This window comes from Tachypleus tridentatus, chromosome 9 (genome assembly GCF_004210375.1).
Source record: "Tachypleus tridentatus isolate NWPU-2018 chromosome 9, ASM421037v1, whole genome shotgun sequence".
NCBI lineage: Eukaryota > Metazoa > Arthropoda > Merostomata > Xiphosura > Limulidae > Tachypleus > Tachypleus tridentatus.
In genome coordinates, this window is record NC_134833.1 from 154,693,177 (window position 1) to 154,706,010 (window position 12,834).

The 12,834-nt window shown below is 30.6% G+C and overlaps 1 protein-coding gene across 1 annotated transcript in view; it reads right to left on the bottom strand.

Moving 5' to 3' along the window:
• Positions 1–12,834, bottom strand: part of LOC143226714 (alpha-actinin-like) — a 40,214-nt gene that overhangs the window by 10,313 nt on the left and 17,067 nt on the right. The window contains 8 exon segments of the mRNA XM_076458077.1: positions 1,316–1,546; positions 2,462–2,554; positions 4,113–4,198; positions 4,794–4,875; positions 5,523–5,601; positions 6,355–6,442; positions 8,041–8,127; positions 9,295–9,529. Of these exon segments, the coding sequence (XP_076314192.1) occupies positions 1,316–1,546; positions 2,462–2,554; positions 4,113–4,198; positions 4,794–4,875; positions 5,523–5,601; positions 6,355–6,442; positions 8,041–8,127; positions 9,295–9,529 (981 nt within the window).

The following is a 12,834-nucleotide window of genomic DNA, read 5'->3' on the forward strand; positions in this document are numbered from 1 at the left end:
CCCTTAAGGAGACCATCTGCCCTCCTCAATATTACCGACCCTTACGGAGACCATCTGTTCTCCTCAATATTACTTTTATGTTACTGACCCTCAAGGAGACCATCTGCCCTCCTCAATGTTACTTTCATGTTTACTGACCCTCACAGAGACCATCTGCCCTCCTAAATATTACTGATCCTCATGGAGACCATCTGTCCTCTGCAATATTACTTTTATGTTACTGACCCTCAAGGAGACCATCTGCCCTCCTCAATGTTACTTTCATGTTACTGACCCTCACAGAGACCATCTGCCCTCCTCAATGTTACTTTCATGTTACTGACACTCACAGAGACCATCTGCCCTCATCAATATTACTGACCCTCATGGAGACCATCTGTCCTTCTCAATGTTACTGACCCTTAAGGAGACCATCTGCCCTCCTCAATGTTACTGACCCTTACGGAGACCATCTGCTCTCCTCAATATTACTTTTATGTTACTGACCCTTAAGGAGACCATCTGCCCTCCTCAATATTACTGACTGTCACAGAGACCATCTGCTCTCCTCAATATTACTTTTATGTTACTGACCCTCAAGGAGACCATCTGCCCTCCTCAATGTTACTTTCATGTTACTGACCCTCACAGAGACCATCTGCCCTCCTAAATATTACTGATCCTCATGGAGACCATCTGTCCTCTGCAATATTACTTTTATGTTACTGACCCTCAAGGAGACCATATGTCCTCCTCAATGTTACTTTTATGTTACTGACTTTACCGGAGACCATCTGCCCTCCTCAATATTACCGACCCTTACAGAGACCATCTGCCCTCATCAATATTACTGACCCTCATGGGGACCACATGTCCTTCTCAATGTTACTGACCCTTAAGGAGACCATCTGCTCTCCTCAATATTACTGACTGTCACAGACACCACCTGCTCTCCTCAATATTACTTTTATGTTACTGACCCTCAAGGAAACAATCTGCCCTCCTCAATGTTACTGACCCTCACGGAGACCATCTGCCCTCCTCAATGTTACTGACCCTCACGGAGACCATCTGCCCTCCTCAATATTACTGATCCTTATGGAAACCATCTGCCCTCCTCAATATTACTGATCCTCATGGAGACCATCTGTCCTCCTCAATGTTACTTTGATGTTACTGACCCTCACGGAAACCATCTGTCCTCCTCAATGTTACTTTTATGTTACTGACCCTCATAGACCATCTGTCCTTCTCAATATTACTTTTATGTTATTGACCCTTACAGAAACCATCTGTCCTCCTCAAAATTACTTTTTTTTTTCTTACTGAGCCTTACCGAGACCATCTTTCCTTCTGATGGCAAGTATGCAGGGCGGTTGCTGAGTCGAAGCTTAGTCTGAAGCGTGTTGAAACTGGTTTCTAGCTTAGCCTTCTGCTCTACACGAGGAGGTTTGTGTGACCTTCTGTAGGTACGGAATTCATTCAGTTTTTTCAGTACTCCATTCAATGTGTTATCTGTGGTTCTGTTTTCCAACCAGGGCGTAGTTCGTCGAATCCACTCGAGAAGCTACAATAAGTAAACACAGAATGTAAAATAAAGATAAAACTGTTGTGTTTGCAGACACATTATCTTGACCAAGAAAAGATAACTATTCACTTGTCAGCATATGGGATAAATAGAAATATATGTTTTAATTTAGCGATGAGTGACAACTAAATGTTCAATTTCAGTAATTATCACAAAATTTAAATTTTAAATACTGAAGATTGGCAGATACTGGATTAACTTGATTTATTTAACAGCCTTTTATATTTCAAAGTCTTTTATATGCTAAAGATGTATGAGGTATGTACAGAGAACAATTTTATGAAACACCAGCGTAATACTTAAACTGTTACTGTAAAGACTTACAGAAACAAATTTAATTCGGTATTTGAATCGCACAGGCAGATAACTAATTGTTCTGTATAAAATATTCCAGATACATGCTACCCTTAGACCTATGCCCTAGTGTGTTCTAGAATTTGCATTTTGGACTATTTCACAATATAAATATCATTTCAGTTGGAAAGGGCTGTGATATAACTTCCAGTCGTAAGTAAGACAACTGTGATATTGCAATGTATCACTCACGTAGTCGACACTTACACCTCAACGAAAGCCACTCCATTACCAAATGCAGTTTATTATTATGAAATATGGCTAACTATGTTGTATTGGTTTATGGATTATGTTTAGAGAGTATTATTAAGAAACATAATAATTTCTGATCTGTACTTTTACTTTCAGTTGGTTGTACAACAAGATTAGACAAAAGTATTATATTTCAGGTATAAAATATAAAGTAGCACTGATTATAGCTTGTTTTCTATTACTTTAAAAAAGTCATAAAGATGACAGCAATTGGTTTCTTATTTCCAAAACGACGTACACAGCTATGTTTCCATTGCTGCACAAAGGTTAACAGTTCTGTCAACTTACATCACTAGCAAGACGTTCATACTCTTCCATGAGACGTTCATTCTCTTGGTTGACTTTCAGTACTTTACAGATGCGGTTTGCAGCTGTTTCGGCCTGATTAAAACCAAAGTAACAGGTACATATGCTGAATATTACATACATTAAACTCAAAATAACAGAAAAAATAAACAGAAACCTACTGGTGAGTGAAAACATTGGTTGTGCACATTTTAAACATACAAAAACTATACGTATGAACTTGCATAATACAGGTAAATTATCGTAAAATGAAATTTTTAATAATGTTTTTAAACATGTTGAATTATTATATTTTCTAAAGTATAATAACTTTCATAAACAAACTGTTACTGCAATATTTAATAATTTAACAAGATTTATGGGAAACCTTTGTTATAATGTAAATGTGAAGACTGAAAAATTCTTCAATATTGAGTATCAATCATTACATCTAACTATTTATCTATCTATCTATATATATACATATATATTACCTGTGTAGTTCATTCACATGGTTATGAAACTGATTATTGTTCTCACCCTTTCTCATCACAAGGAAGTATGTTAGACACAACCGAAGAGTGTATGGAAATCAAAACATCTCCCAATTTCATCTGCAATGCAAGCATGCTGTTAGTAGCATCTTCTTAAAAGCAAAGGTGACAAACAATAACAAAATGTTCACTCAAGGGTCTAAAAATTTACTAACGTCTCTCTGCTGGTGTCTGTATCTCTGACAAACAATAACAAAATGTTCACTCAAGGGTCTAAAATAAAAATTCATTAACGTCTCTCTGCTGGTGTCTGTATCTCTGACAAACAATAACAAAATGTTCACTCAAGGGTCTAAAATTTCACTAATGTCTCTCTGCTGGTGTCTGTAAGTTTGTCAGTCAATAACAGTATGTTCTTTCAAGGGTCTAAGAAATTCACTATTGTATCTCTGCTGTTGTTTGTAAGTTTGTCAGTTAATAACAGTATGTTCATTAAAGGACCTAGAAAATGACAATATCTGCTGGTGTCAGTAAGTTTACTAATGGAAAGATCTCAGATGAGTGCCATTGATTTTATGTATTTGAGGTAGACAAGCTAATTATTCTTACGAAGCTGTTTTAATAAGTCTGATCTAACCTTACTCATTTAATGTTAAATAGGGGTTCCTTAGATTGTGGTTAACTCTGCATGCAGAATTAAATGTACCCACAACTAATTTATGTGTGGTAATAATTAAACTTACCTTTATACACATTTATGCTTCACTTTGGGGTTTTACTGCATTACTTCTCTTTAGTATCTTTAATTACCAATTGTCTACATTTTGTTAACCATAGACAAAAGTTTTAATTAACACATGAAAAGCATACATACAACTTATGATAAAGTGAGAACATGCTGCATTTTGTCTGTGAAGTATTACAGAAGTTCTACCGTTTTTATCTGAACCAAACTGTATACAGTTCTTACATATCGAGCAAAAGGATTATTTAAAGTACCCATACGGCATTCCATTAACATATATGATATCTACTGGATTTCTGGAAGGTGTTAGAGTGGCACAAGTAATACACAATTATTAAGATAAGTACAATACTGTTGAACTCTTTAGAAAGTGTAGGAGTAACATAAAACACAGTAATTAACATGTGTACAATACCTGTTGAGCTCCTTGGAAAGCATGGTAATAACAGGAGACATATGTCATCACAGCCCTTTCATCAGGTTTAGGTGTATTCACCATATCTAGAAAACATGTCCAGTATTTTGCATGTATATATAAATATCATACTTATGGTTAGTTTTTGCATCTGTACATAAAAGTTTGTTTTATATAGATTTGAAAAAACTGTGTTTAATTTGAAAAACAATATTCAACATTAAGGTACGTTAAGTTCAAGCACTTCTATATATAAAAAATTAAAGTTATGTTTTTGTGACTGCACAACCAATCGAGAGTGAGTATCGAATGTTACAGAAAGTCGTGTTAAGGGCTATAGAAGGATAGTGTATCACAATTACTCCATATGTAGAAAGTAAACTTAGAATATTGTTTCACAAAAAAAACAAAAAAAAAACGTTTTGATTCATTTCTAATGTCAGGAAATTCTATTAATTAAATTCAAATAATAACCATCATGAGACCTTGATCAAAGGACACACTATTCTTCAATGTTTTTAATCTGTAACCATGCTAACATGCAAGATTACTTAGGTTCAAAGTGTAGTCATGGTAATATGAAACATGATAATTATCTTCTCATGTTTTCACCAATCTATAACCATAGTAGAGAAAAACTTATCTTTTGATCAAACCATGGTGATGTAACAATACTCTTACCTTCAGCATCCAACATTCTTGGGATGTTCAGATATTTCTCAGCAATATCAAATGCCAAATTCAAGTTCTCAATGGGGTTGTCCTATGAACAGGAAAGTTTGAATATTTAATGAAACAAAAAATAATAAAATATTTGTTTCAGAACTATTTCCACCTAAGCAGCACACAACTCAATAGATATTTGATTCAAAGGCATTTTAAAACTAAAAAAATATGTTGGAATTGATGGTTAAAAAAAGACAAAAATACAATGAATTTATATTTACAGAGCACTGTTTTGTTTTAAACATCCATGCCAAGTCAATAACAAAAATAGCAAAGCAAAATAAATAGTAATTCTAAATAAAAATTAACAAAGTAACACAAGTTTCTCATTGAAGACCTGTTTTTTTTTAGATTTTAAAACATCAGTTGAAAATATAGTGGTTTTCTGGTTTTGTTTCATGAAAGCAAATTTCATTAATGCAAAAATATTTTATGGACATCAGTTGCCATTGTGGTTAGTAACGTGAATGGATGGCACACAGTCCTTTCAGCAAGAATACCAAGGGTTAAATCCTGGCTCCTACCACCACTGAAGAATGACAGTTTTGTCAATTTTAATGTATAATTTAAGAAATATCTGCATTATATTAGAAAAATAACTTTCAGAATTATTAAGTACAGTTTTTGATCTTCATAGCTTTAGAAAACAAAAATTACAATATATAAACTTTTATAACTAAATACCTTAGATAGCTTTCCATAATCTAGTAGATCTGGTCGATGACGGTGAATTAGAGCACAGAAGGCTAACCCATCCTTCCAGCTAAATTCAACCAGTAAATAACACAAACAATTTGTAAGATATCATATTTTATCAATCAAAACTTGATAGAAGAGTTTATAAAAAACCATGTATGTTTTATTCATTAATATTTCAAAACGTAATACTGGTTATTACAAAACGTGTTTTTTAACCAATCAACTAATCAGCAGATAATACTGATTATTACAGAATAATGTGGACATGACTAATCAACCAATCAGAGACCTTTGTACATTATAGCTCTGCAGAAATATTTATATTTGAATATTTCAAAAATATTCTTCTCGATCTCTAAAATTTTCACAAAGAGGTGATCAAAATCTTTTTTTTTTGTTCTCAAAATCAAATACTTATTCAACTTTAATGTTTTTTATGACTCTTTAAATGTACCTTCTGTTAGCATTCTTAATTATGTATGTAACAAATGTTTTTATAATAATTTAAAAATACCACTGTATGGAATGTAATTACACTTGTGAAACAAAATAGTAAAGTATCACAGATTTATTTTTTTACATAGTTAAGTATCAAAATGAAAACATTGAGTCCAAATCAATTTAAAAAAAAATTATGAAAGTTTTACAAGACTTTGGTTTCATTTTTGAGAAACTGTCAAATTATGAAACTACTACTAATAATAAAATATAAAGCATATAAACAATATTAACTTAGCAGAACTCTAAGAACTTTTATAATATAGATCACATTAGAGGATTATCAAACTCGTTCACCAAAATGAAATTTTTTTCATACCTGAGATGGAAATTTTGAACATTAACATTTTTGTATGGAGCAGTTTTTCGTTGACACCAGAGAAGTAAGCCTTCTTTAGCAGTCATCTCTGTAGAAATACAAACATATAAAGAATTACATCAATTTCTCCTTAAGAGTCATCTCTTAAGTAGATGAATATGTTATATGCGTGAAGATGAATGTGATATTAAAATTCTTCCTCAAACTTTCATTATATCATTACTGTCCATTACTGATAATAACTTAATAGCACAGTTTTATTTGCAAAAAGTTCCGTCTTAGAGCTGTCATGCCCAAAGCACTGTACTGCTCCCTGCTGAGTTTCTATAATCTTTCTTAGTGTATGAGGATTGTGGTTTCCCATTGCCTGTTTCATTCTTCAGCTGCTTGAGCTATACACAACAGCAAGCAAGATATAAAGAATGAATGGCTTTTCTTAGTGAAACTGTATCCTGTTGACCTCATTTCCAAAGACAGTTCATTCTGAGACATGTAACTGCTTTTTGACACTGACCTTTGCATTTATAGATTTTCACCTCTTACAACACACTGCAATTTAATTACCATGGCTGGAAAATAACTTGTTGCATGTCTCTTTCTGCATGCATTACCATGGTGACTAAAGTTGATCCATAGTATTAAGCACAAGGATACATTTGTCTTCAAAATTCTAAACCCTCAATCTGGACACAGCTTTATTATCTTATTGTATGAATATTTTACACTGGAGAACTGTTACAAAAGTAACAAATTTTCAGTGGCATTACACTACCTACATAATGCCAAACAATGTAGTTCTGATATATCTGTTCCACTATGATTGTATATCAGTTGTGATAGTCAGATGAGCTAATAATTTGCATATTCAAAATAATTTTAATATACAACATACAACTCTCCTTTGAAGATTATCTTGAAGTTAAATTTCTCCCTTGGAGTCCTTTCTGAATAAAAAAGTGATATAATGAAAATAAACCTTCCTTAAAGAAAAATAATTTATTCTAAGCGAGCAAAGCTAGGTGATAATTATACGTTTTTCCCATTTAGCTTTTTGTTAACAAAAAATCAGCTGATAATCAGCACTTTGATTTTATATTTTCAAATTATTTTATCAACTTAGCACATACTTCTCTATTGGATTATAATGGAAACATAAGTTAATACAACTTGATGTATAAACAACACGTTCAAAGTTTTTTCATACTGGAAACACTGTTTTAAAAAAAAGTTCCTTTTAATCTCTCATTCACACAGAAGTCACTACCTTAATTAGTATAAAACAGTTCCTTTGATTTATTTTTTTTAATCTTTAAAACAACTACTACTCAATCACGTTTTCTTGATTATCCTGAGGTAAGATTAAATTCAGAATTATTTATACTGGAAGTTTGTTTTAGTAGAATGCTCCTGAAGAAGTGAAACGTTAGATGTCCAATTATAAAAAAATAAAAAAATTTGGTATTATAAGGTCGTTTATTAGTAGTTTTAAAACATCTTCTAAACACCAATATACACTACATAAATTATATAACGTATGTGGATGTTTCTTTTGGATTTATAAATCTGTAAATCAAATTATTCAATAAATTAAGATGCTTTAAAATAAGCTAGTAAATGACACACACTCTTCATCTTTGTCAATACATCCAAGTGTTAGGTTTTAAAAGAAAAAAAATGACCATTTACCTTCCACAGAAATATCTTGAATGGCAAATCGAAGAATGATGGTCCAGATAAGACCTAAAGTCATCTTTACATTTCCATCCACAATTTCTGAAAATAGATTTTTTTTTTTTTTAATTTCCAAATCAAATGTAATACTTAACTTAATATTCCAGCTTGCAACATGGATATGTAGAAACACCAATCTTTATATTCTTAATTGTAAATAATTTTACAATAGCAATATTTTGATATATATATGCAGTTCAATCTATACTCATCAGGAAAACATAATTTTCACATTTAATATTACATAAAAGTAACAAAAGAAGTCCCAATAACTGGAAATAACAAAATCATACCTCATCCACCTCACACGTAAATATTTTCAGAGTTATAACATCATGTTGGGTGTTAAACAATACTGATTTTCTACTGTGTAATTTGCTTTTGAAATATATCCACAGACACCATACTTGTCAAAAATTAATAATCAATAATATACAAAAGAATATATTTACACGTCTTTTTCAGACTAAAATTATTTTTGCTGACTGACATTTACTATTAAAAATAACGAATATCATATACTGCAAAACAAAACACATACTTTTACAAATCTAAACAACAATCTAATTAAATGTTCTTATAACCTTCATATACTTTAGCCAAACATGGACACAAATGAAATCCAAAGGATAGCAAAAATTCTCTATTTCAAGTTATTACAGATGAGTACAACATTTCCTTTGTAGGTATATCATAATTTATCGTGATTTCTGTAGTAAAACAATTACAATGTAAAAGCGTTTCACAACAAACTATACTACTTTGTTGACCATGTGTGTGAACAAAGATGTTTTAATTATTTTTAAATTTAAGCATGCTATCTTGAGAAAAACACAAAACAAATAGTATATAATTTTGTCATGATCCTAATAAAAAATATTAACTATAATTTCCAACAGCACAGAAACCCCCTTTTCCTTCCAGAATGAACAACTTTAAAAAAAACCTGAAATGTCAGATTTTACTCGCACAGGAAGTGTGTTGTTACTGAATAGCTTGTGGAAAAGTAGTGGCACTATATAGGATTATTTTTAAATTTTGACAAATTAAAATTTAGAACCTAGAAATACAAGTTTTGTTGCGGTTGTAGTCTCCATGGGAGCAATTTATTAAATTGTGAACAACAATTTTTAAAAAAGAAAAATAAATTCAGTTGCATTTTGTCTTATTTTCCCATCAAGTATACTTGGAATATCTTAGCAAACTTACCCTCAGCTCCTATAGAAACAAGCTTTACACCCTTCCTTTCGATGAATTCCAAGCCTTTATTCACATTAGCAATTTTGTGGAAACGCATTTTGCCTCGATCTGGTCTAGGAAGAGTCTCCCCCGATATTACCTCCAACAATAACATAAGCTTCAGCCCATTTCGAAAATCGTCTTCAATATTTTCAATCTGGGTCCCAGCCTTCCGTAAATGTGAATTACACCATGCCGTGAAAGTCTAAATGAAGATATATTGGCATCACAAACTGTTAAATTTAAGCAAATTTCAAATATTAGCATCTCAAACAAAAACGAATGTGGTTATGACCAAAATTTTCTTTCAATATGCAACCCTCATTTTACTATAAAATTAAAATAAAGGGACAGATTTTTGGAATATAATAAATGAAATGCTTTTAAATATCAACTTTACTACAACTGTAATGACAGTTTATATAAATATATTTATTTCTTCTGTGCTTATATTCAGTTGAAGTGAACCCAATGAATTTACAGACACTTTATCAAAATACACATACTGGTTCATAACACTAATAACGTTCTCCCAAAAATTTTACAAAAATTCTAACAAAACACAGAGCAAAAACATCTTAAAAAACAGACTTGTTCATGAAACCAACACTAAAAACCTTCGACCTCGATGGCTAAAGCTGGTAAAATCTGATAATAAAAAAAAGTGATTTCCGATTGTTAGATAAAATTCAATGTTCACCCATTTGTTCTTCATATTATTCTTGTTTCTCAAAAATATAAAAAAAACTCCTGTGAATATTTCATCTAAACCTACTGAAAAGAAATAAAAAACTCCTGTGAATATTTCATCTAAACCTACTGAAAAGAAATTAAAAAAATCCTGTGAATATTTCATCTAAACCTACTGAAAAGAAATAAAAAACTCCTGTGAATATTTCATCTAAACCTACTGAAAAGAAATAAAAAAACTCCTGTGAATATTTCATCTAAACCTACTGAAAAGAAATAAAAAACTCCTGTGAATATTTCATCTAAACCTACTGAAAAGAAATAAAAAACTCCTGTGAATATTTCATCTAAACCTACTGAAAAGAAAAAAAAACTCCTGTGAATATTTCATCTAAACCTACTGAAAAGAAATAAAAAACTCCTGTGAATATTTCATCTAAACCTACTGAAAAGAAATAAAAAACTCCTGTGAATATTTCATCTAAACCTACTGAAAAGAAATAAAAACTCCTGTGAATATTTCATCTAAACCTACTGAAAAGAAATAAAAAACTCCTGTGAATATTTCATCTAAACCTACTGAAAAGAAATAAAAACTCCTGTAAATATTTCATCTAAACCTACTGAAAAGAAATAAAAAACTCCTGTAAATATTTCATCTAAACCTACTGAAAAGAAATAAAAAAATCCTGTGAATATTTCATCTAAACCTACTGAAAAGAAATAAAAACTCCTGTGAATATTTCATCTAAACCTACTAAAAGAAATAAAAACTCCTGTGAATATTTCATCTAAACCTACTGAAAAGAAATAAAAAACTCCTGTGAATATTTCATCTAAACCTACTGAAAAGAAATAAAAACTCCTGTGAATATTTCATCTAAACCTACTGAAAAGAAATAAAAAACTCCTGTGAATATTTCATCTAAACCTACTGAAAAGAAATAAAAACTCCTGTGAATATTTCATCTAAACCTACTGAAAGAAATAAAAAACTCCTGTGAATATTTCATCTAAACCTACTGAAAAGAAATAAAAAACTCCTGTAAATATTTCATCTAAACCTACTGAAAAGAAATAAAAAAAATCCTGTGAATATTTCATCTAAACCTACTGAAAAGAAATAAAAAACTCCTGTGAATATTTCATCTAAACCTACTGAAAAGAAATAAAAAACTCCTGTGAATATTTCATCTAAACCTACTGAAAAGAAATAAAAAAACTCCTGTGAATATTTCATCTAAACCTACTGAAAAGAAATAAAAAAACTCCTGTGAATATTTCATCTAAACCTACTGAAAAGAAATAAAAAAACTCCTGTGAATATTTCATCTAAACCTACTGAAAAGAAATAAAAACTCTTGTGAATATTTCATCTAAACCTACTGAAAAGAAATAAAAACTCCTGTGAATATTTCATCTAAACCTACTGAAAAGAAAAAAAAAAACTCCTGTGAATATTTCATCTAAACCTACTGAAAAGAAATAAAAAACTCCTGTGAATATTTCATCTAAACCTACTGAAAAGAAATAAAAACTCCTGTGAATATTTCATCTAAACCTACTGAAAAGAAATAAAAAAACTCCTGTGAATATTTCATCTAAACCTACTGAAAAGAAATAAAAAACTCCTGTGAATATTTCATCTAAACCTACTGAAAAGAAATAAAAAAACTCCTGTGAATATTTCATCTAAACCTACTGAAAAGAAATAAAAAAAACTCCTGTGAATATTTCATCTAAACCTACTGAAAAGAAAAAAAAAAACTCCTGTGAATATTTCATCTAAACCTACTGAAAAGAAAAAAAAAACTCCTGTGAATATTTCATCTAAACCTACTGAAAAGAAATAAAAAACTCCTGTGAATATTTCATCTAAACCTACTGAAAAGAAATAAAAAACTCCTGTGAATATTTCATCTAAACCTACTGAAAAGAAATAAAAAACTCCTGTGAATATTTCATCTAAACCTACTGAAAAGAAATAAAAAAAACTCCTGTGAATATTTCATCTAAACCTACTGAAAAGAAATTAAAAAAATCCTGTGAATATTTCATCTAAACCTACTGAAAAGAAATAAAAACTCCTGTGAATATTTCATCTAAACCTACTGAAAAGAAATAAAAACTCCTGTGAATATTTCATCTAAACCTACTGAAAGAAATAAAAAACTCCTGTAAATATTTCATCTAAACCTACTGAAAAGAAATAAAAAATCCTGTGAATATTTCATCTAAACCTACTGAAAAGAAATAAAAAACTCCTGTGAATATTTCATCTAAACCTACTAAAAAAGAAATAAAACTCCTGTGAATATTTCATCTAAACCTACTGAAAAGAAAAAAAAAAATCCTGTGAATATTTCATCTAAACCTACTGAAAAGAAATAAAAAAAACTCCTGTGAATATTTCATCTAAACCTACTGAAAAGAAATAAAAAACTCCTGTGAATATTTCATCTAAACCTACTGAAAAGAAATAAAAAAACTCCTGTGAATATTTCATCTAAACCTACTGAAAAGAAATAAAAAACTCCTGTGAATATTTCATCTAAACCTACTGAAAAGAAATAAAAAACTCCTGTGAATATTTCATCTAAACCTACTGAAAAGAAATAAAAAAACTCCTGTGAATATTTCATCTAAACCTACTGAAAAGAAATAAAAACTCCTGTGAATATTTCATCTAAACCTACTGAAAAGAAATAAAAACTCCTGTAAATATTTCATCTAAACCTACTGAAAAGAAATAAAAAAATCCTGTGAATATTTCATCTAAACCTACTGAAAGAAATAAAAAACTCCTGTGAATATTTCATC